The sequence below is a fragment of the Corvus moneduloides genome, chromosome 18, assembly GCF_009650955.1.
Source record: "Corvus moneduloides isolate bCorMon1 chromosome 18, bCorMon1.pri, whole genome shotgun sequence".
NCBI lineage: Eukaryota > Metazoa > Chordata > Aves > Passeriformes > Corvidae > Corvus > Corvus moneduloides.
In genome coordinates this window covers 14,672,529-14,694,048 of record NC_045493.1, presented here as the reverse complement: position 1 = coordinate 14,694,048, position 21,520 = coordinate 14,672,529, and the positions used below count along the sequence as shown (strand labels likewise).

The 21,520-nt window shown below is 38.7% G+C and overlaps 1 protein-coding gene across 4 annotated transcripts in view; it reads right to left on the bottom strand.

The window, feature by feature from the left end:
* SFSWAP (splicing factor SWAP) overlaps positions 1-20,008 on the bottom strand; it is a 38,587-nt gene extending 18,579 nt beyond the window's left edge. Inside the window, exons 1-13 of one of the 4 annotated variants that reach the window (XM_032127563.1) lie at positions 19,615-20,008; positions 16,970-17,139; positions 16,310-16,447; positions 14,740-14,825; positions 11,750-11,975; positions 11,201-11,316; positions 10,212-10,347; positions 7,667-7,904; positions 7,316-7,447; positions 6,867-6,960; positions 4,426-4,603; positions 2,364-2,597; positions 662-852 (exon numbers count right to left, since the gene is read on the bottom strand). In XM_032127563.1, the coding sequence (XP_031983454.1) occupies positions 662-852; positions 2,364-2,597; positions 4,426-4,603; positions 6,867-6,960; positions 7,316-7,447; positions 7,667-7,904; positions 10,212-10,347; positions 11,201-11,316; positions 11,750-11,975; positions 14,740-14,825; positions 16,310-16,447; positions 16,970-17,139; positions 19,615-19,868 (2,193 nt within the window). In that variant the 5' untranslated portion in view covers positions 19,869-20,008. Of the gene's footprint in view, positions 1-661; positions 853-2,363; positions 2,598-4,425; positions 4,604-6,866; positions 6,961-7,315; positions 7,448-7,666; positions 7,905-10,211; positions 10,348-11,200; positions 11,317-11,749; positions 11,976-14,739; positions 14,826-16,309; positions 16,448-16,969 lie in introns of all 4 variants that reach the window. The other 3 variants (XM_032127560.1, XM_032127562.1, XM_032127561.1) reach the window with 3 other exon arrangements.
* Positions 20,009-21,520: the final 1,512 nt, after the last annotated feature.

Sequence of the window (21,520 nt, the reverse complement as noted above, 5' to 3'; positions counted from 1 at the left end):
AACCACAATTTATTCAGAAAAATTGAGAACTGGGCAATGAAATACTTGCTAGGTACTGGAATTCTTTCTGAGGGAAAGAAAACAATGGAAAGCCATGTCACTCTTTCTTGTAACCAGTCTGTGTCACAATCAACATCTAAAATTTTCCATTAGTATCCAGAGATGATGTTTTGCTTGAGTAGTGCGACCAAGAGTGATTTTACTGGCTTTTCTGGAAGCAAAATAATTCCAAACCCAGGAAACGGAGGGTCTACTTCCCAACAAAATCTGTATTTGTAATGTACAGCAAAACCATCAATATACACATCAAATAAGTAAGTATCACAACTTAAGTAAGTCATCCCAATACTCTTGCAAGGCGAGCATTCCAACACTTGGATCACTAGTACAGAGTTAAAACATGGAAGCTCTTTTTCCTTTCTCTACCTGCCTAACTGACCTAGGAATTGTGCAGCATACTTCTCTACCAGTTCTTTAATGACAGATGAGAGACATATGTAAGATGATGGAAAAAGATTAACAGTGTTTAAAATTCAAATTTCTCCCCATTTAGAAAAGCTTCTATCTCTTCGGTCAAGTTCATAACACACTGTCAGATTCACATTCTAGAGGTAAGTTTCCTGCCAGTTTTATGGGAAAGAGAAATTTATTTCTTCCTTACCTCACTACTGAAGGAATTCTCTTCAATTTTCTCAGTCTCTGCCTCCACTAGAGGGTTTTTCAAGGTCTGCAAGAACAAGGCAGCTTTCCTCTTGCGCTCTGCTTGTAGCTGCTTCTCCTTTGATTCCTTGGAGGCCTGTGCAAGCTTCTCCCTTGCTGCAGCTGCTAATCTATCCTCTAGTTTCTGCTTTGCTAAGAAAGACAATTAAGCGTTTAGAGTGAGCCATGCTTGGGAACTCAGGCTTCCTTAAAACAAACACACATCCCGTCACCACAAACCAGCAAACAGCCCCTCCAGCCATTCTCAAGCCTTTCCAATACAGCCATTCGATGACACTATAAGGACATATCTGCTTGAAATTAAGACATTCCAAGCATCTTAATTCATAGAAATATCATTTGCTTGATGTAAAGTAGTAGAGGTGAAGTAAAAACTTCTAACTTAAAATGACAAGAAAATCCAATCCTGATTATTCAGGATACTTGTCCTTTTCTATTTATAAAAGCTACCTAAAGAAAGTAGCTTCGTAAACTCAGAAGCTTTTTCTTGTAAGTCTTAAAGTGATGCAAACTCTCCAGTTTGCTCTTTCCACCGATCTGATCTTCACAGTTTCCAGCCCTACTTAAATATATGTTAATACGTTTATAGAAAGACCTGCTCCAGAAATTTTCAGAAACTGTTTCATCATTGCTACAACCAACAGATTTTGTTGTGTGTATGTGATTACATGGAAAGAATAAGCCAATTGATTTAACTATGCACCTAACAGCTCCTTTGTGTAATGTTTTTCTTCTAACACTTCCATTTTTGTGTTCTGTATATGCACAAAACAGCTGGATTTTTTTGTTCAGTTGCAGAGGTTTTTCAACACACAGCTTCTTCTAAGTGTGTTTTACACTTCATTTTTATTATCATACAAAATATTTCATATTTGCTTTAGATATGTAACACTGCAGCATACTTTGTGCTGCTGCAGTTTACAAAGGAACTACTACTTAAAAGCAAAAAACCACCATTTGAAAATGAAAAATTAATTCCTGTAGCATACTCATAATTGCGAGAAGTACTAAGTTTTTAAGCTTAGTAAATACTGACAGAATATCCACTTTAATAAGCACACTCTGCTGTCAAACAGCCTTGGGGAGGAATGGGTGAACTGGATTCTTTCAAAACATCATTCCATTCAAATTCACACAGCATGCCCTTCTGCCCTTACGCACATTAACACAGAACAGGAAAAACCCATACAAAGATTTAATGGCATTGCATTATAAGAGCAACAAAACATGAAGAAGGCAATATTAGTCTATATGGGAGTGCTATATAAATGAAAAATAGCTTGAAGCAATTCACTGTTCTCTGAAGAAAACGAGAAACAGGTATGTCTTTGCTGGGCTTTGTTAATGCAATCTGGAAACTACAAAGTCAGTGCTTTACTAGAAGGTTGTAATGGAAAACCAATATAAAATTCAGAAAGATCAGGCACTAGGACAAAGCACTCAACCACTCCAGTGTGTTGTAAATTTGATTTAGTCTCAGCAACCAATGAAGATTTCATTCTTAAAAATAAGGAGGAAATTGTGGGAAGAGAATTCTGATTCCTGTTAACATGACACAGATTCAAAACACCTAAAATGTCACACATGGCAGTTTTGCAGTCCGCGTGAGAGACTCATTTTGTTTTCAGCGCCACATGGAATACCTTGTTTAGCTTCCAACTCCTCCTGTGTAAGTTGAGGCTTTTTCTCTTCAGGAGCAGTACAAGGAGTGGTAACTGCTGGAGTATGGTTTGATGCACTGTTAGCATTCTCTTGGCCTTCCTTTCCCTCCTCTTCCTCCTCATCACTGTCATCATCTAATTTAACACGGTTTTTCTCCAAAGGAAGAAGGTCGTTTTCTTTGGCCTTGATCGCAAAGCTTATTGGAGCAAAGGATGCTGTGAATGAATGGGTAAGATTTCACACATCACTAGACTACAGTAGAAGGCAGGTTCAATTTCCTGACTTTCCCCATTACTCCTGCAGAATACACCACAAAAAAAAGGAACTTGCATCATCCAGTAACGCTAACTATTTTGGTGAAAAGGACAACATAATCCTTTTTTCTCTCTGTGTTTTTTAACAAAGGTTGGAAACTTCATTTTCTGTAAAGATCTCAAAAAAAAAAAAAAAAAAATACAGCATTAATCTCGAACCCATTTATCCAAAATGACACTTCTAAGAATAAAGAATGGAATTTCTCACTACCTAGTACCACATGGTCTGCTCCAATACTCATCTTCCTCAGGATACCTTCTGCATATATATCTTATGAGATTGCAATTAGGGAAATTTAAATAGAGTAATTAAATTACATACCAAGGTTTATAAAATACAAGCTTTGATTCTGGTAATCCTGGGGTAAGGAAATATGCTCAGAAACAAAGAACTCCAAAATTCCAAGAGAAGAGGTAAGGGTGATTTTCCAACTTCTTCATGGAATAGAACAAATCCTAAAATGGGATTTTACTTCCTCAGAGGCAGAAGAAAAATCTAGTATGGATGTTATGTCTGTCTTGGAGGCAAGTACTGTATTTGGGTTACAATGAAGTGGGATTTGTACCATATTAGAGGAAATGAAAGTAAGTTTATAGGAATCAGATTGTCACAAAATGACTCACTGGTTATATTACATCATGTAAATTTGAGCAAATTACTACTATTAAAGTACGGGCTCCAGTTTGCCACTTATTAATAGCAGAACAACAGAAATAACATCATTTCTTTGTGTATCTTGCATTGCTTAACAGGGCATCTTTGAAGGCAGAGAAGATTATTCCTTCCTCAGGGAAGCTACTTGGGCTGCCCAGAGAAGAAACTGCAGAGTCTGGACAGTATGACAACCACAGCAAAGAGCCCGGTGCTTGCTGGTTGTAGAGGAAATGGGATCGCAGTGAGAAGAAGGAAGAGAGAATTCCAAGGGACCACAGGGTGTAGATAAACTTATCAGCAATTAAGTAAGCCACTAAGGTGGCAAGAAGGAAGTTTCCATCCATGGAAGTCCAGTTAAAGAGTGCTTTTTCTGTTTTATTTTTTTTTTAGTGGCTTTCAGTTCTAGTTAAAAGATACACATTTTTACTTTTTACTGAAAATAAGAACTTTTAATGTATCTTTTCCTGATAGGCCAATAAATCAGTTCCCAGATATAAACAATCACTTCTCCAAATCAGAACACAAATAGTGTGCTAGCTGGCTTTCTCTGAGTGGCTTCCAGAGAGATCTTCCCATTCTGCCCCTCTGCTGCTATGACTGCAAGAGTAAAAACATTCCATTTAGACATGAAAGACATTTTCTTCCAGCATGACTAATGTCCAACACGGGAAGAATGGGCAACAAGCCTCGAGTACTTCCTCCACATGTATCCTTTCAAGTAAGGCCACTGCTTTTATTCAGAACAAATGACTTCTCTTTTGCACAAAGCTTGTAACTGTCAAGTTGAAAATGACAAAAATAAGATTTTACTGGCGTCACTGATGAAAGCCTTCAACTTTGCACAAAACTGAAGTAAAACAATTTATTGTGTCAGACCACAAATACCTGATAGTCTGATAAGAAAGAAATATGAAATCAATCAAATTACTTATTTCAGACCTTTTTTGATGCTTTCAGTGAAAACATATTTTTCGCATTATGAAATTCTTTTCCCTAATTTCCCCTGCCTTCCTTTTTTTAATTTATGCATATGTTACCAAATATTTTCATGCCCAATAAATTATGTTACCATACCTTTCACCAGTTTACCATCACCGACAGCTTTAGGAGGAACAACATCCTTTTTAGTTCCTGGAACTCCCCTAGCACTCGGCTCAGATGCATCTTCAGGTGCATGTTCATCTACAAATTGAGTCTCACTCGGTGTATCACTGGCAGTGTCTGCTGGAACATCTTCAGAGGAAGACACTCCCTTTTCAAAAGAAAGGAGCAGAATTACAAACAAGATAGTTATGAAATCATTAATACAATGTCTGTGGAGCTGCAATTTTGTCAGCCATTTGAAAAATCACTTTATCAGCTAATCACACAACAGCTAGTTTTATATCACTCAGCACTCATGACCATAATTCTGCCTCATGTAAACCCACAGGCCATAAAACCTACAGACCTACAGTAAGACCACATTGTTATTTTACAGCAAATAAAATGTTCTTCAGCTGATATGCTTTTGCCAAAAACTGCTCTAAAATTATAGTTTTAAAATTAGACCCCAGAAGCATGTACTTCTTTTCTATATTTATTTAGGTCTTGATCCCCAGGGTTCTGAAGCAAATCCACTAAAGTCATTTCCCAGGGATAGGGTGAAAGCTCATGACATGTTTTTCCTCATGTACAATTGCATGTAACTTCTTTGCAGAATCAGATTTTACAGGAATCAACATAAGTTAATGTTTGATTTGTTCCAACATTCTGCTGAAGGACATTGGGCCTAGTAATGTTTTTTGATACAATACAGATGTGCTGAGATCTTCAAGGAAGTACGGAATTACTGGCTCTACCATTACATAACTGAATCATTCAGGATGATCTCTGAACTCCTATACCTCTGAACAGTATAGAGATTTCAAGAATGATATCATAGAACATTCAAAGTATTTACATGGTGAGTCCTGCGATAACATTAAGTAATTTAACATTGAAATGTGCATTTTTCAATTGAGAGTTTGGTTGCTCTGGCTGTTGTTAAGCATATGTGACGTTGAAACTGAGGCATTGATCAGATCTTCCCTGCAGCCACTCCCTGACCAACAGAACTGATTTCTGAAAGTCCTCGAAGGGGAAAAGCACAATGAAGTAAGCACTTCATCCTGTATTTATTGAAGTCAGTAGTACAGTTTCTTATTAATTTTAATGGCCAGAAAAAAAGCATCAGTTCCATTAGTTGCCTATACATATATTACTAGAGCATAAAGATAAAATCGAAATCAGTATTCTAAAAAATTGAAGAGAATGGCATTATCTACAAAGCCATGCAGTACAAAAATATGCATTGCTACGCTTGACCTCAAGGGACTTCAACTGGTTTCAGTTCCTTTTTAGCTGTACTCATTTGAACACTTAAAATGAATCTTTTATTATTATGCTTCAGTTAGTGTACAATTTCCCCCCAAATATATGTTAACAAGTCCTTATTAATTATGTAAGTATTATGAATTCAATCCACTGGTTTGCAAATAAGACATTCTAGAACAACAGTCAGCATTGTGGCACAGGACAATTCTGCTTGTAATTTAACAGCTGAGTAAGATCACATTTACCACAGCTTATATTTAGAAATAGTGTTTTCAAAACATTTTTTCACTATTAAAACAAAACATCAGACACAAGTGTTCCAAACAGCAACCATTATTGAATTTCTTCATTTTCCACAAAGCAATTCCGAGGAGTTTACCCACAGGCCTACCTTCTTCAGTTTAAGGCTCCCCAATCTAAGCCTTGAGATGACAAATGACATAGGGCCTAAAAAAAAAATAGCTCTTTCCCATGAAAAGTTAACATCAGATAATGTAGTTCTGATATTATTTGCAATTTTCTTTTCAGTAAGAGAACAATCTAATTAGCTAACATGAGAATAGTTAAAAACATGGATGCCAAGTCTGGCTACCACCTTCTAATAACATGGACTAGAAGAAGCAAAGCAAGTAGGAAACTGCTGTGAGATTCTGAAGCTCTAGTATTGTTGCAGTCATGACTGGACTCTAACAAAATCTCCCTCAGAAAAACGCACGTCAGAAAGCTACTCCAGCCTCTGTGCTACTGTTGTACAAAGAACGACGAGGCAGATGGGAAGGTATGGGTGTTAAAAGCCATAGCTAACCTTTCTGACAGCAGAATACTAATCACAATCCTACAAAGCTCTAAACCTCCGCAAAGCATATATTCCCTCATATAGAAAGCCAGAAGATTTTCAGGTTGTCATTTTGTATTACAACCACAGTGGAGCGGCTTATAGTAAAAAGCAAGAATTAAGTATCACACCACCTCACAGATGCTTACTTAAATGCCATACAAAACTAAAAAACAACAACAAAAAAGCATTCACATCCTTTGCTGATCAATTTGTCTCTAATTCAGCATTCCATTTTTAAAATGTCTCATGGTAACACAACTGATAAGTCCTTTTCTCACATTTACTGCATTTTTAATAGAAGCATATACAAACACACATGTACCTGGCAGTTGTCACCGCTCTCTTTTTGAAGGAAGAACTGTTTTTTAAATTCATAATAAGCATTATACTGGTGCCATGGTTGCAGGAATTCAAACCTTTTAAAAGAAAACTGAATATGTGAAAATGCACATGAACATAGTTAATACTAACAATTCCTCATCACCTAATCTCCTCTAGCAAATGGAATGTTATTTGATGCTTGAAAGCACGCTTACTTATGCCTAAACTTCAGAGGATACACATTCAGAGTATGCTTGCTAGAGACATTTTTGACAGGTTGTTTGATAATTTGGGCAATTATGCTTTCCCATTGCCTTTAAGTAGGTCCCTAAGTTTCAATTAAACAAACAGGATAGTACTTCTCAAAACCTGCATGTCCTGTAATTTAATATTATATAAAATTAAAACCTTAACTTTTGAAATAGCAGTTTAAATAACATTTTCTCTTACCTGAGATCATTCTTGGCACGAACACTGGTTTCAAATTTTACCCCATTCCTAGCAACATACTCAGCTAGCTTGTCAATGACAGGTTGGATATCTGGAGGTGGAGGTATAATGGCAACCACTGGAGTAATTGTGCTGAAAACATCAAGAGTAAATAGTTTTTATAAATAGAACATAAAATACTTTCAGACTCTTGCTTTAACAAAAAAAAAAAAAAAAGTAGAGAGGTTTGTTCTCTGAGTTCACCATGCAGTTAAAATAGCTTGATTCAACAACAGAACGCATCCTAAACACTCCCTGTTGAAGCGCAGGAACGAGACTCCCCCAATCAACATGCAAATCTGTCCAAGGTACCTTGTAGATGTTGTGGTAGAAGTCAACCCACTGGTGCTGTCAGCTGTGTCTGGGGGAGGTGGGGGTGTTGTACCAGGAGGGGGAGGAACCGTTGCTACACCTGTAGTGCTGGACACAGTCACCCCTGCAGGCAGGGCGTTGTAGTAGGCAGCAACATCGATTCCCGGAGGTGGAGGTGCCAGGCAATAGGTTCCATCAGGGAGCATGTAGTAGCTGTAATACATGGCTGCCACAGTTGCTACAAAAAGACACATTTAAGAACAATATTCTAATTAGACGAAAACCACCCAATGAAATACATTATTGCATCGGTACAAATGCATCGAGAATCCAGATTCACACAACACACTAAGAAATGGCATCTCATTTCTTGTGTAAGAAAACCCAAAAAAAATCTAAAGCAAAAAAGGAAGGTTCATATTGACATATTTAGGATGAATAAGAAATATGTGGATCAAGGGACAGAATGCAAAAGTACTGAAGGTCATAGATGTGAATAAAGAAGTGAACTAGTGCAGGCATATTTAAAAATGAGCTAGTATGAAATCACACTTCCTAATCTAATTCAGCTCTGGCAATTTAACTCAGTTAAAACTATGTTCTCATGAAGAAAGAAATGTGCATATATTCAAAATTAGCATTAACAATTAACCACTAGAATCACTATATACATATTAAACCACTGTATTACTATATATAGACACACGCCTACTTACTTAAACCTCAAAAAGTAGACAGGTTTGGAATTCAACAGCAACATTACGAACAATGCATCTGAACAGGTTTTCCACACTAAAGGCTTCTCTGATTCTAAGTACTTCCTGAGCGTGCAAAGGCTTATTACGTCTTTCTTCTATCTTTCTTTAAGGACAGTATTTTATAACGTTCTAATTAGCTTAATACATTTATATGGTAGATACTTCTTGCAAATCTAAGTGTTTTCTGCAGAAAGACTATGTATAAACAGAAAATATTAACATAAAATATTTTAAATTAATTACAGGAAGAGTTTGCTTTTCCGGAAGCAAGGTTTAATCAATGCATTAAATTACAATGAATTATCCTCTTAGAAGTTTCATAAACATTCCCATGTGGCATTATTTACTTTTTTCAAAGAATAAGTTGTCTGTAACAAGAACAGAATAAAGCTCTGTTTTAAAAGCAGGGAGAGGAGTTGCAAACTGAACTTGTTTTGTTACTAAATTATAATCTCCCAGTTTCTATCACATACATTCAGGTTCAAGCCTGACATTGAAGTAATCAAAAAACTGACTAGGTCTATTCTATGGAGATACATATTCTGATTTTAGTCTTTCTTGAAATAACCAGTAATTTTCAATTTCTTCACAGAAATCTTATTTCACCTTTACTAAGATTTCCTTATCATACAGTTTTAAATACAAATTACTTCCATGTGTATTTCCCTCCACATATTACACTCTGACAACACCTGTAATCCCTTGGGGCTTCTGAACCTATAATGCATAAAAATCAACTCAGATTATTATGGTGACAACTGATCTGCAGCAACATTACTGAAAAACCAAGAACTCAATAAGCACCACCTTGAAGTGACACTACTCATTACTTACAAATGTATAATAACCCTACTGTAGTGAAGGCTTCACTGATGCTATGATGATTTTTTGCCTTTTCTTTTAAACCCCTTTTATACCTTTCTACAATTTCTGTATTCTTTAGTGCTTTTTGCCTACATTCTTGGACTTGTTTGTTAAGCTAGGAGACTCAACATTTTAGAGGTTTCGTAGTTAGGGATCAATATGCCCCAGACCTCAAGATCCTCTCCAGAACACATTTTGTAAACTAAGATAGAACCATCCAGGGGGAGGTTCCTTGGGGAGAGCGGGGGCTCATTCGAGCCTCTCACTGGGGAATTTTTGATTAGATATGCTAACTAATAAGACCTATAAAGTTATACCAGATCTTTTAGGGGGTGCACATTGTGGTGTGCATTTCGGTGTGTTCAACCTAGACGTGGTGCACCTAAAGATCCTTAAAATAAATACCAAGGTAAAATCCCTTTTTCCCATTCTAACCGTGTTTGACTCTTGATTTTAAGATCAGGAAAAGGGATCATCACTACAAATTTTCTTTTATCCGAGTAGTGTTACATGTTCAGTCCCATAAATGAAAGGGTAAGTTGCATTTCTTTATTTAAGGAATCAGAATCCTGGAAGTTGAAAAGAATTAAGAGGCACATAAACTCATTTACGCTTGACTTTACCTTTTTGAGTATCAGAATTTACAAAATTTGCAGGAACAAAATAATATAATAAGGGTATGGTGCTAAACTTACTCACAGACTGAAGACGTGGCTTCCTGCCTGCCCACCCCCTCCAACCCATTCCTGGTTTTCCTAAGCAGCAATTCAACAGATACTCAGCATGGACCTTCAAAGACTCAGGAGATTGAAAAAGAATAAATACACAGGATGAAGCATGAAGCCAACGTATTCTCTTCCCACCAGCATCCACACACAATTCATCAAAACACACCACCAGCTGCCTCCTCACAAAGCACTTACAATCAGAGGAATATTCTGCCTGTGATGTCTGCACAGCTGCCCCATCTGTTGACTGTGGCGCAGACGAATTATTATCTGATTGTGCTTTGCGCACCAGTGCTGCAAGGGGGTGATCAGGGTCTACTACCTTCAAAGGCTGAAAACATTTTGAGAATAGAAAAAAAGATTAAAATTGGAAGTACATATTTAAAGAACAATAGCATCAACATCTTCAAGAAAGCAGATTTATCTACGTTAATAGACATCGATAATTCTGTGCAAACACTGAAGTTACCGTTTTTGTAGCTCTCAGAGTCAACGTATTTGAAAATTAGTGAAAAACAAGACAAAAACCACTTTCACGTAAACAGAAATGAATGACATAAAAAGAAAAAAGCGGTTATTACTGTTAGCCAGTGACTGCCATGGCTGGGATAAGGCACAGAACCTGTCTTGTCTAAATACCAGACAGCACCCCAGCCATTCCTCTGAAAGCCTCAAATACGTACAACCATCTGTCACTCCCATTATTCCATCACTGCCTAGTCTCAGAAAATAAAAACAACTAACGGATCTAGTAAAATTTACATTTAATGAGTAGTAAATTCTGGTGAAATATTATTTGCTGAAACTGTTACTTTGTGTCAACATTTTATCTACTAAAATCTAAAAAGAAAAAACACTCTCTCTCAGCTTATATGCATAAGGCATTAAATACCTTAATCTCTTCTGCTTCAACACAGGTTCTGTGGGATAAATCCTTGAGTGATGCCCTCAATACCAGAGGGCATCAGAAATAGAAATATAATTCCTTAGAAATGGAAAAATAACAATTTATGTACTAGAGAAAAGGTAACTCAAAAGTTTACAAAAACAGACTTAAATTACAGCCTGAAAAGAAGCCCAGACCTTTGTCAATAAAAGACCCGAGTACCTGCAAAACAGAATTTTTCTGTCCATGAATCAGGTGTTTTACAAGATAAAAAGGTAATTTTAATCGTGTCAAGTACCTTCATGAGCTCTTCAAGCCTACTGCATTTTTTAGATGCAAAAAGACTTGGATGAAGATAATTTCCATCATCGTCATCATCATCATCATCATCTTCCTCAGATTTCACTCTCGAGTCTAAATAAAAGCAATGTTTGAATTTTATTTGGGTTTGCTATGAATTTTCTTTGGGAGAGAATGATGATACAGGACAAGCATAAATTCTTAGGAGAGCATCATTCATATAAGTCAGCTTAGTCACAAAAGCATAGATCCAAGATCTTGCCAGACATCAACAAAACTAAACCCTAAATGCACAGACCAACCTTCTGTTGGACTTGAGCTATATGACTGCTCCTAAAACCTTCACATCATAGCAGCTCCTGTAGCTGAGCATTTCCACAAACAATATTTTTTCAAAAAAATCTCCAATTTAAGCAAAATTTTGAATCATCACATCAATCTCAGCTGCAGTGGAACCCCAGAAAAATGTGGCTATTTTAACAAAAAGACCAGTGTCTGTTCCAGTGATTCCCACCCTGAAGCTACCATTTGCCAAGCAACAACTCACGTTTTTTCTCGTCAGCTTTACTTTCCGAAGGAGCTGCGTAGCGTCCCTCTTTCATGGCCTTCTGGATGAACTTGTAGTAGGGGTTGAGGTAGTGATCAAACCGCAGAAAGTCAAACTGGGAGTTGCGTGCTTGCTTGGCTTTCAGCATGATCTCAAACTGGGCTCCTTGCTTGCACACAAAGTTTGCAGTTCGCTCAATGATCGCATGCATTTTTGCTGTTGGTGGCTGTGGGAGTAAAATAACACATTTGCATTTTCATAAGCAGCTTGTACACTGTGTTAGAACTCCAAGAATTAGAAAGAACAGTAGTTCCCTGTCCTTCTCAGCTTTCTTTAGCAACTTAAGTTCCATAATCACCTGAAACTAATGAAAGCACATCAGCCCTAAAAAATAACCAAAACAGTCCCAACGCTCCTCAGCTGCTCATTCAGTTCCTTTTGCAAGATATTTTCTTCTACCAGGACAGCTGTTTCTGCATTGAACACCAAACTGAAGAGGGCAACAGATCCTGGATGACCTTGGTATTACAATATCTCAAGGTGCTCTGAAGACTCAACATGTATGGTTTCCTTCACAAAAGCTGTCCTTAATTCTGTTATCTCTGAATGTGCAAATATTGTTCCCTAACTAGAAATTTGTTACTTTGTATTTGGTTGGGAAGAACATGTGTGCCTCTTAAGACCAACATACAAACTATAATTCCCATGTGCATTCCCTTGAAGAGTCACTGAACACTTCACCAATAAAGCAAAAGATAAAATTAATAAAGTTAAGCAGCATCCATGCATTTTCCAGAAATCCAGATATCAAGCCCAAGATGTGAAGAGAACAAGAGTACAGTTAAAGAATGAATGAACTTCATTATTCACTGCTTTTAATTTCACACTCAGCTATTTTGTCCTGTGCTCAGTACACTGTAAAAACACATACTCTGTGTGCCTATAAAGACTGAGGTGTCACATTAATGATTTGGTTTAGCTTTGTATTTTTACTGCATAGATACACAGCTATGTTGCAAACCTAAAAAAAATGTTTCTCAGAAGACTGGAAGCACTCGAGACAGTGGTGCTCCACATAGGGGAAAAAATTCTCAATATTATCGAACAGTCCAATTTTAAAAGCTGTTTTCTGCCAATTGGATCCTTTACCAGGACATTTGATATGGAAAATAACTAGATGTTTCAAGTTTTATTTGTCCCTCTAAAACCCCAGCAAAGATTATTTTAATGAGAGGCAATGAGGTTCTTAACAAACTGATAACATTTTGTGCATTAGCAGTTTCACATCATGTATCAAGTTTTTCTATCTGTCCTCACAAGTTACTAACTGAAAATTTCCTCTAACAGCTCACTTCAATAGCATCCACAGACTTCTTAAAAATGCCCTGGTGAAGAACAATCATCTTTGCCCATAATCACAGTTTTAAGCAGTGGAAGACCTTCGGCCTGCTTGTCATAACTCTTCAGTTCTAAGTTCCAGAATGACATTACTGCCGCAATTGGAGCTGCCATACACTGAACATTCCGTAGTTCTGGACTTTTTTTTTTGCTGCCTGACTTGTCTTCATTGAATATTTGCACTTTGCATTGATCTGTATTACAGGAGATATAAAATATCTGTCTTTATTGAACTGCACTTTGCAGACTGGGAGCAAAGTCTCCATGTTAGCAAGCTGATTCTCAAATTTCTTAAACAGAATAAATATCTTTCATGGTAAAGCCAAATGACTTGAATAGAACAACAACAAATCGAGGCTCACAAAAAAAAATTCTCACAATTCCCAATCCAAGGTTAAGTATACATTGCCTTCAGAGCTGCTGTCTAGACATTTTGGTGTTTGTGGGGTTTATTTTTTTTTTCAATCAAAACCGAATATACCTCCACTTGCTTTCTGCTCATGTGACTACACTGGAGTTCAACAGCTGACTGAGAAAAATTACTTCAGTAAGCCCCACACTGCACTTTGCGACATATATTGGAAATACATCCTAAATTTCTAAACAAAACTCAAGCCAAGCAGCTATCTAAACCAACAGTTTTTCACCAGCAGTTACATTTTGGAAACAGTATCAAAATGCAAAAGAAGAAGCTCTTCTCTGAGAACTCAAGGTTCCTTAAAGAAAAGCCAGTGAAGTAGAAAAAGAGTTACACAAATACTCTGTGCTCATTATTAGTTGTTCTAACCGTGTTCTAAATCTTTACTGGCCAAGGTTATCAAGCTGAGAATATCAAGTTGAGCTCACATATAAATTAACACTTTCATGACCACAGTTATAGAAGGAAGAATATTATCTGATTTTCCAGCATCTTTTAATAAACTTGAAATACATTGAAAACCCTTACAGTTAGACCTGTAATCAAGCAGGTGTCTGTTCAGCTCCTTTCAGGAAAAATACAGAAGCCGCAATAAAGTCTACAGAACATGTAGCAAAATCTAGCAACATCACATGAAGAAAGGAGCTTCTATATGCTAATACTTTCAAGTTATTTCAGACTTTATTAGAAATAAATTACTGTTTTTCTCCTTGAATATGCTAGTTTTATATAGAGCATTTACACTTGATCAAATCCTATCCCCTTCAGATTGGGACTCAATTAAAAAGATTTCAGAAAAGAATTCTTGAACACAAGCAAACTTTTGGTTTAATGGCCCTTTATGTTTGGAATGCTGAACCTTACATCTCCGCAAGTAGCCATTCCAAGAACAGCTGCCTTTTTTCCACATTAGCTAAAATAATATCACAAGTGATACTAAATGCACTTAGCATAAGCACAGTGATAATTTCAGTGTGAAAAAGAAGATTCAAAGGTGTTCATAGAACTCAAGAATTCAAGGCAGAACATTTGAAATTAAGTTACTATTTTAGAATAATTTAAAATGTACCACACTAAAGTTAATGGAAAAAAACCCCAACCCAATCACCAAACAGAGCACCATCAACTGCACAAAAGCTGGCAGAAGTGTAGGCTGCATTAAATGTACACATACCAGTTCCACATCAGAAGGTACATTCAGTCCCGGAGGCGCAACAAAAGGTTCTTCATTTTCCTCTGTATTTTCTGTCTGAGCTGTTTCTACAAGGAATGACAGAATGAAGTACCATAGGAAAAAACATGTCAAAGTACCCAAATGTTAAAAAAAAATTAAAGTATATCTAAAACAATGTGCAATCAAGGAATTTATCAAATGCAGCTATATAAACAGCATTTGCACTGCAGACATTTAAATATGGTTAAAAATAATAAATTTGTATTACAGTCCATTATTTGCTACAGCAGAAATGTTCCTCTGAAAATATTTTGCTTTACAGATTTTTTATAATAATTGAAGTAAAAAATTTACTTTTTAAAGTAACTTCTAGTACTATCTATTTTACTAGCCTTAAGAGAAATCGTATTCCCTTTTTTCCTTGACAGATTAGATGGCACCAAGTGCAGGAACACCTGATCACAGGAGCTGTGGAAACAGCAGAACAACCTCATCACGCATGAGATGTTGCAGTGATTACTGCAGACAAACCATGCAACAAAGGGAGTTCGCTTGTTTGGTTACTTTCTGGTGGGTTGGTTTTTAGGTTTTTTTTCTAATGAACTCAAACAGCTTAACTCCACAAAGGCAGAGAAAAATTTAGCAGCAAAGAAAGAAGGAAAGAGCAGCAGACAAAGTAGAATAGACTGCTTCTTTTGGCAGCATCTCCAGCTAACAATATTTGGTTATAGAGTCTTAAACAAATCAATTAAACCCCAGAAAAGACAATGCAATTCTGCTTCAGTACCAAAGAGCAGAGGAGAAACCCTTCGTACAGTGGGACTAGCACAGACACTGATTGCCCCTACACAATCTCTCAGACACGGCAAAAAAACACTAAATAAGCTTAAGCACCTAAAGTGATCCTGCATTGCAACACAATACCTTGGGGGGAAAAAAGCACATTTCATACCACAGTAACCCACCAAGATGTAATAAGGCAACCCAACTGTTAATTGAATGATCCTCACTTTACTAAGACATAGTTCAACAGCATTTAAAACCTTCCTTAAGAATGTGCGATAAAAATACAAAGTTACTGTAATTATAGATGGGAACATGACAACTGAATTCCGTATTTTTTAAGGTCATGAAGCAGGGCACACTATGTTGAAGACAGACTCATTTATAATAACTAAGAAGACAAAATCTAAACTTAAAAATATACATTCTTATCAATTACTGTTTTATGCTTACAATGATATTTTCTGTCTTGACTAAGAAACACAGTGTTAGCAGACAGCCAATGTAAGGAATTCCTAGGTTTTTCCTGAATAAGAATCTGCAAGACAGCAGAATTAAATTCCCTGACTACTGCAGTATTGACTGTGCCACAGCAGGAAAACATTTTTAAGCTCTTCAAGAACAAAGTCCGCAAAAACTCAGTAACAGAGTCCCATAAAGACTTTGATGAAATGCTTTCAGAAATTTTAATTACATTTTAATGACACATATATTTTAAACTCTCAACTGCAAGATAGAAATGCTATGTCGTCCCTCTCAATTAACCCTTTTTACTTTTACCCCTTACCTCTTTGTTTTGCAGGCTGATGCTCCTCCTCTTCAGTGGGTTCTGAAGGGTCATAATAATCACTGCCATAACGGAATCCCACTGCATTATAGGTACCATCTTCTGCCAAAGCTTCACTGAGTCTTTTATATTCCTCCTCTTGAACAAAAATGCAATTACCAACATCAGAACATATTCAGAAGCTAACTTATTAAAAAAAAAGAAGTAATATTTCTTACTTTAGTTTTTAAATAAGAAGTTTTCTCCTGATCATTTTAGCTTTCATTAAAAACTGAACAGAAAAACACAGCATGTACACATGCTGACTATTTATTTCTTCTTGAAGAGATATAGGCTGTGGATTAAGACATTCTAATGCAATTATGCATATAAAAGCACAGAATTTCCTTTAAAAAACACTAAAAATGAAGCAGAATGTGTTTATTTTGGGGGGTCTGAAATCCCAGTCTGCCCTCAGAATCTGGGCAATTTCTGTGTGGATCTACAGTTAAACTATCCTGAGGTCCTCTCACATACGCAAAGACTCCCGCTTTTCGAATCCACTGGATACTGTCAAGATAACATCAGAAAAAGAGAGTATAAAATTAGGAGTAAATTTAATTTCATAATAATTTACTTAAACGTGCTTTTCTAATAACCATGTTATTCCTTGAGCAATACCTTGCCTTGCCTCCTCCTCAAGCAAGTCCGTATGCAAGGCTAAATACCTCTCTTCATCACAGAGGGCTTCTATTCTAGCCTCCTCTTCGGACAATTGATAATCTCTGTTCCAGGTGGAATATTCAGCATCATATTCAGAAAGGTCATGCAGGTGACCACGCCCATCATACCTGCAGGATGAAACAGCTGGTCAATGCAAAGAACTTAGGGCTTGGGTTTATGCGATTACTTAAATACTTACCCAATAAAAATGAAAAAAAAAAATACTTATACGTTAATGCATACTCCCTTTTAGAAGTTACAATTAATTTTGCTAATCATTTGTCACCAACTATCGAAAATTTGTTTAATAGTCTAAATTCCTCTCAAAGAAACTAATAAATTATTACAATTAAAGGCAAAGGTATCCTTTAATAGTTTAAGTGGGATCCATTTCCTCAACAGCTCTTACCGTACGTGCTTCAACCAACCAATCAATGTCACTTGCAAAATACGTTTTTCTGGAAAGTCAAATAGCTTACATTCACACAAACCCGAGTACATAAATACCTATCCGTAAGAACCAAACGGTCGAAATTTCCTCGCTTCTTTCTGCTAGTCCCGAACTCTCAGGAGAAATCTTCACCATAGAAACTTGCGTCCATTGGAGGTAAAATCATGGCTAGGCTCGGCCCCTAGCCATTTGGCTGAGGAAATAAGTTCTGGGTTATGTGATAGAGAGACACACATACATAGGAACAGTAACATAAACATGCAATTTAAGGAGGTTCACCGCAAAATCAGCAAAGATCAATGATGTACAGTTCCTTTCTACTAAGAAATCACTTTATTTGCAGGAAAAGCACTGCATTGGGATAATGTTTATGCATCAGTAAGAGAAACTGATTGGAAAGTAAAGTGACAGTAAACTTGACTCCGCTGAGGTGTCTTCCCACACACAATTCTTGACTTGTGCCAACTTGCTAGACCAAAAACAAAGAAAGTAAATATTCTTATAGCAAAAAGCAAATGAAACATAGGTCTGGTTAATCAAGCTCTGTCCACAGGCAAACTTGAACCCAAGTCTTCTCATAGCAATGTGCTTTTCTCAAAATGGTGAAAATGAAGACTTCCTGCTGCTGGAGATAAAAGGAATCTAAGCTTCCAAAGGAGTTTGTAAGATTAGCAATTGCAAGCTGCCTTAACTCACAAATGTACGTTATTTGGTATTTCAGTATGTGTGTACAGACATGCACATACTTAGTGTTTGCTCCCTACAATTTCTGTAACACCTGTGAACAGGGCTCTGCTGCACAGCACCCCAAAAATGGCCTCTACTTACAAATGAGATCAGTCACAGAAATGATTTGGACTAGAAGTGTGCAACACAACACTTCCACCGTTGTGTAAGTGAGAAATGAAACATAGCTACAAACATTTATGGCTGTTTTGTCCTGCTTTTGTGTCTATTCCAATTTAAAAAATTTATTTCAATAATAACCATCATTAATGGCGTAAGCACCGAAATAGTGCAAGGGCATTTCTTTTTTCTCTCCAGTCTTATGGAAGGAAATCAAAAGACCTTTCCTTACTGACATTTTTCCAAGACAAATACAGCTCTTAAGACAAAATAAAATCCTGTCTAGCACCAAAGCAGTGATGAAACTGAGGGAATACATATCTATAGTATGCCATGTGACCCTTCTCAAACCAAAATCCTTCCATCTTTCCCACTGAGGTTTTCAGGGTCACCCACAACTCTTAAATTATTCTTTCAGTGCTCCACTCAAACATAACCAACCTGACCTCCCATGTTCCCTCTCTCCAGCAATATATTCAGATAACTCTGAATGAATTTATTTCCCAATCCCACCCTGTACCGCTGAAACAAATCAAAGAGATCAGGAGGAACATCAAAGCAGATTCTATTACTCTCTCTGGCCACGAACCTGGACCTGGCACAACAACCAAAAGAAGCCAGCCCTAGCATAAAATTTCAAGAGCAAAATTTCAAGAGCACCCAAAATCAAATCCATTCTGTCTAATACAGTAAATCACAGCACCGGGAAAAGTAAACAGGCCAAGAACTGCTTTTAGTGTGTCCCATCAACAGCCTGCAGCCAGATTATGTAGGAGAAATAAGAAATCCCCATTTCCTTTAAGGTGGATAAACACCTTTCCACTCTCCCCACTGCCCCGTTCTCACCTACAGAACATACAATGTGCCTAGTAAGTACTCCCATGCAATGAGGCTCCCTTGGATTCCAGGTCAGAAAATAGGATGTTTGTGGTTTGCACTGAAAAGGAACAGATCATTCCCACTCTCCACCCTGCCGACCCTGCCTTGCCAAGTGGAGCAGAAAGACACATCACACACTGACTGCCAGGAGGAGAGGAACCTCCCAACGCTGCCAGAGAGGGAAACCCCAAGTTCCCGCAGACAGGGGTGGAGGGGGGCGGGGGGCGGCCTGCAGCGTTACCAGAGCACCCTCGGAGTGCTGTGCCGGGAGCTGCCTCCAGCCCCGCCACGGAAGGTCCCGACGCGCCTGCCAGAGCGAGCCCTCTCCTCAACCCCCGCCCTCACTGCCCACAGCACAAGGGGGGAAACAAAAAGAGGCTATCACAGCAGATCTCGCAGCACAGTCTGGGGGTTGTGTTACACCGACCTATCGATCATGATCTTGGGGTCTCCCATCCAAGGAATAAGGTGTCGCCCCTGCTCCTGGTACTGAGCCTTCTCATCATCCCGAAACAGCTTGCAGGCATAGCCGAACACCAGCAGCTCCACACGGCTACTCCCGCCTCCACCTCCACCTCCTCCGGGGGACCCGGGCACCGCTCCCCCTCCTGACAACAACATTAGGGGTGGCGGGCCTGCTTCTTCTGCAGTCCGTCGAGACCCTCCGAGCCCTCCGTACATCACCGGGGGGGTGCAGCGAGGCGGAGGCAGCTCGCAGGAGCACCGACTGTCCAAGCAGCGAGAACCCGCACGGCCGGGCCCGCGCTAAAGCCCCCGACCCCGGAGCACCACAGCCGCCATCACCCGAAACAAAATGGCGACGCTTCCGCTTCCGCTGGCGGCGCAGGGGCAGAGACGGGCTGGCTTTTGGGGGTAGCAGATTCGCGTTAAGTTCCGGCAGACCGAGTGTTAAATCCGAGGATAACGCGACTCCACGGTACTGGAGAGGACACTACGCGTTCGGTGACAACGGTCGAGGCCCGACAGAGGCGGTGGAGCCACAGAGCCGGCCGTCACGAAAGTGCGGAACACCTCTGAGAGGCCGCTCTGAGGCCGCCCTGAGTGGGGCGGGGAGCGGCGTGTGCGGGAGGTCCTGCTCTGCAGAAAGGAGCCCCAGGAGTTTAAAAACAAAACCGAACCGTGGGCCCGCGTATCCCGGTGTCCGCCACGCTGTCTTGGAGCCCCCAGGGGAGGGGGAGGCTGAGGAGCCTCAACGCAGTACAGGGCGGTGCGGCACAAAGCGGGGATCAATCCCAGGCTGCGCTCGGGAAGCTCGAGGGGAAAGCCTGGGAGCCACGGTGAGAATCACAGAACCAGTTCGGTTGGGAAAAGACCTCTGAGACCATCGAGTCCAATCTACGACCGGACACAACCTTGTCAACCAGACCAGGGCACCGAGTGCCATGTCCAGTCTCTCCTTGAAAGGGGAAAGGGAGGACTTGGGGCACTGGGTAAAAAATTCCGAAGAAAGTTTATAAACCAGAGAATTTTTTCTAAAATTGTATGATCTGGGCTGAAGTTTTCGATGTTGTGTATCTCGGGGTTATTACTGTCATCACTCTTCAATAAGTATGAAGAAATGCGTTGTTTTGCATATTTTATAATAAAATTCTGTAAGGAAGGACATGATGTTTTGTGATTCGCAGTGGGAATTACTTACCATGTTGCTGAAAGTGACCCTGTCTGTCCAGTAGCCTACAGTGTTCTGCCCCCTTCTCTCCATGGGATTCTGTAGGACAAAATATCTCTCTTCAAAATACTTTTAATGTACTCTTACTTACCCTGAGTGTTTGTCAGTGAAAAGGGGTGGAATAATGAGTAATTATTTTGCAACTACTCTGGATAGCTTTAAAGATACAAAATTGTAGATTTCCCTGAAATTTCCAGCAGTGTCTGCCAGAGGGGTAAATGCTGCCAAGCAGCATCATCCCTGTTATGATCTGTAAAGATCCAGGCAGGACCTGGTCAGTCAGACACTCTCTGGTTGGTGCTCTTCAATCTCCAATCACAAGATTAACCGCTGCAGGGTTGCTGTGAATGCTGCCAAGCATCAGATGAAAACTTGTTGTTTGAGGGAATTAAAGCAAAACAAAACATATTTGCATAATCCCAGTTTGGATCAGGAGTATATTTTGGAAATGTGGACGGCCAGGATTGCAAATGTAACATTGAATGGGCTGACCTTTTCGTTTTTTATTGTATGTACTTATTAAGGATATTGAAAGAGGTTTCAATTGCAATGAAGTAGTGTCCTCATGGGAAAAGAAGAATTGTGTCCTAAATAGTATTTTTGTAAGGATCAGCAGATGGAAACTGAAGCAAGACATACGCCA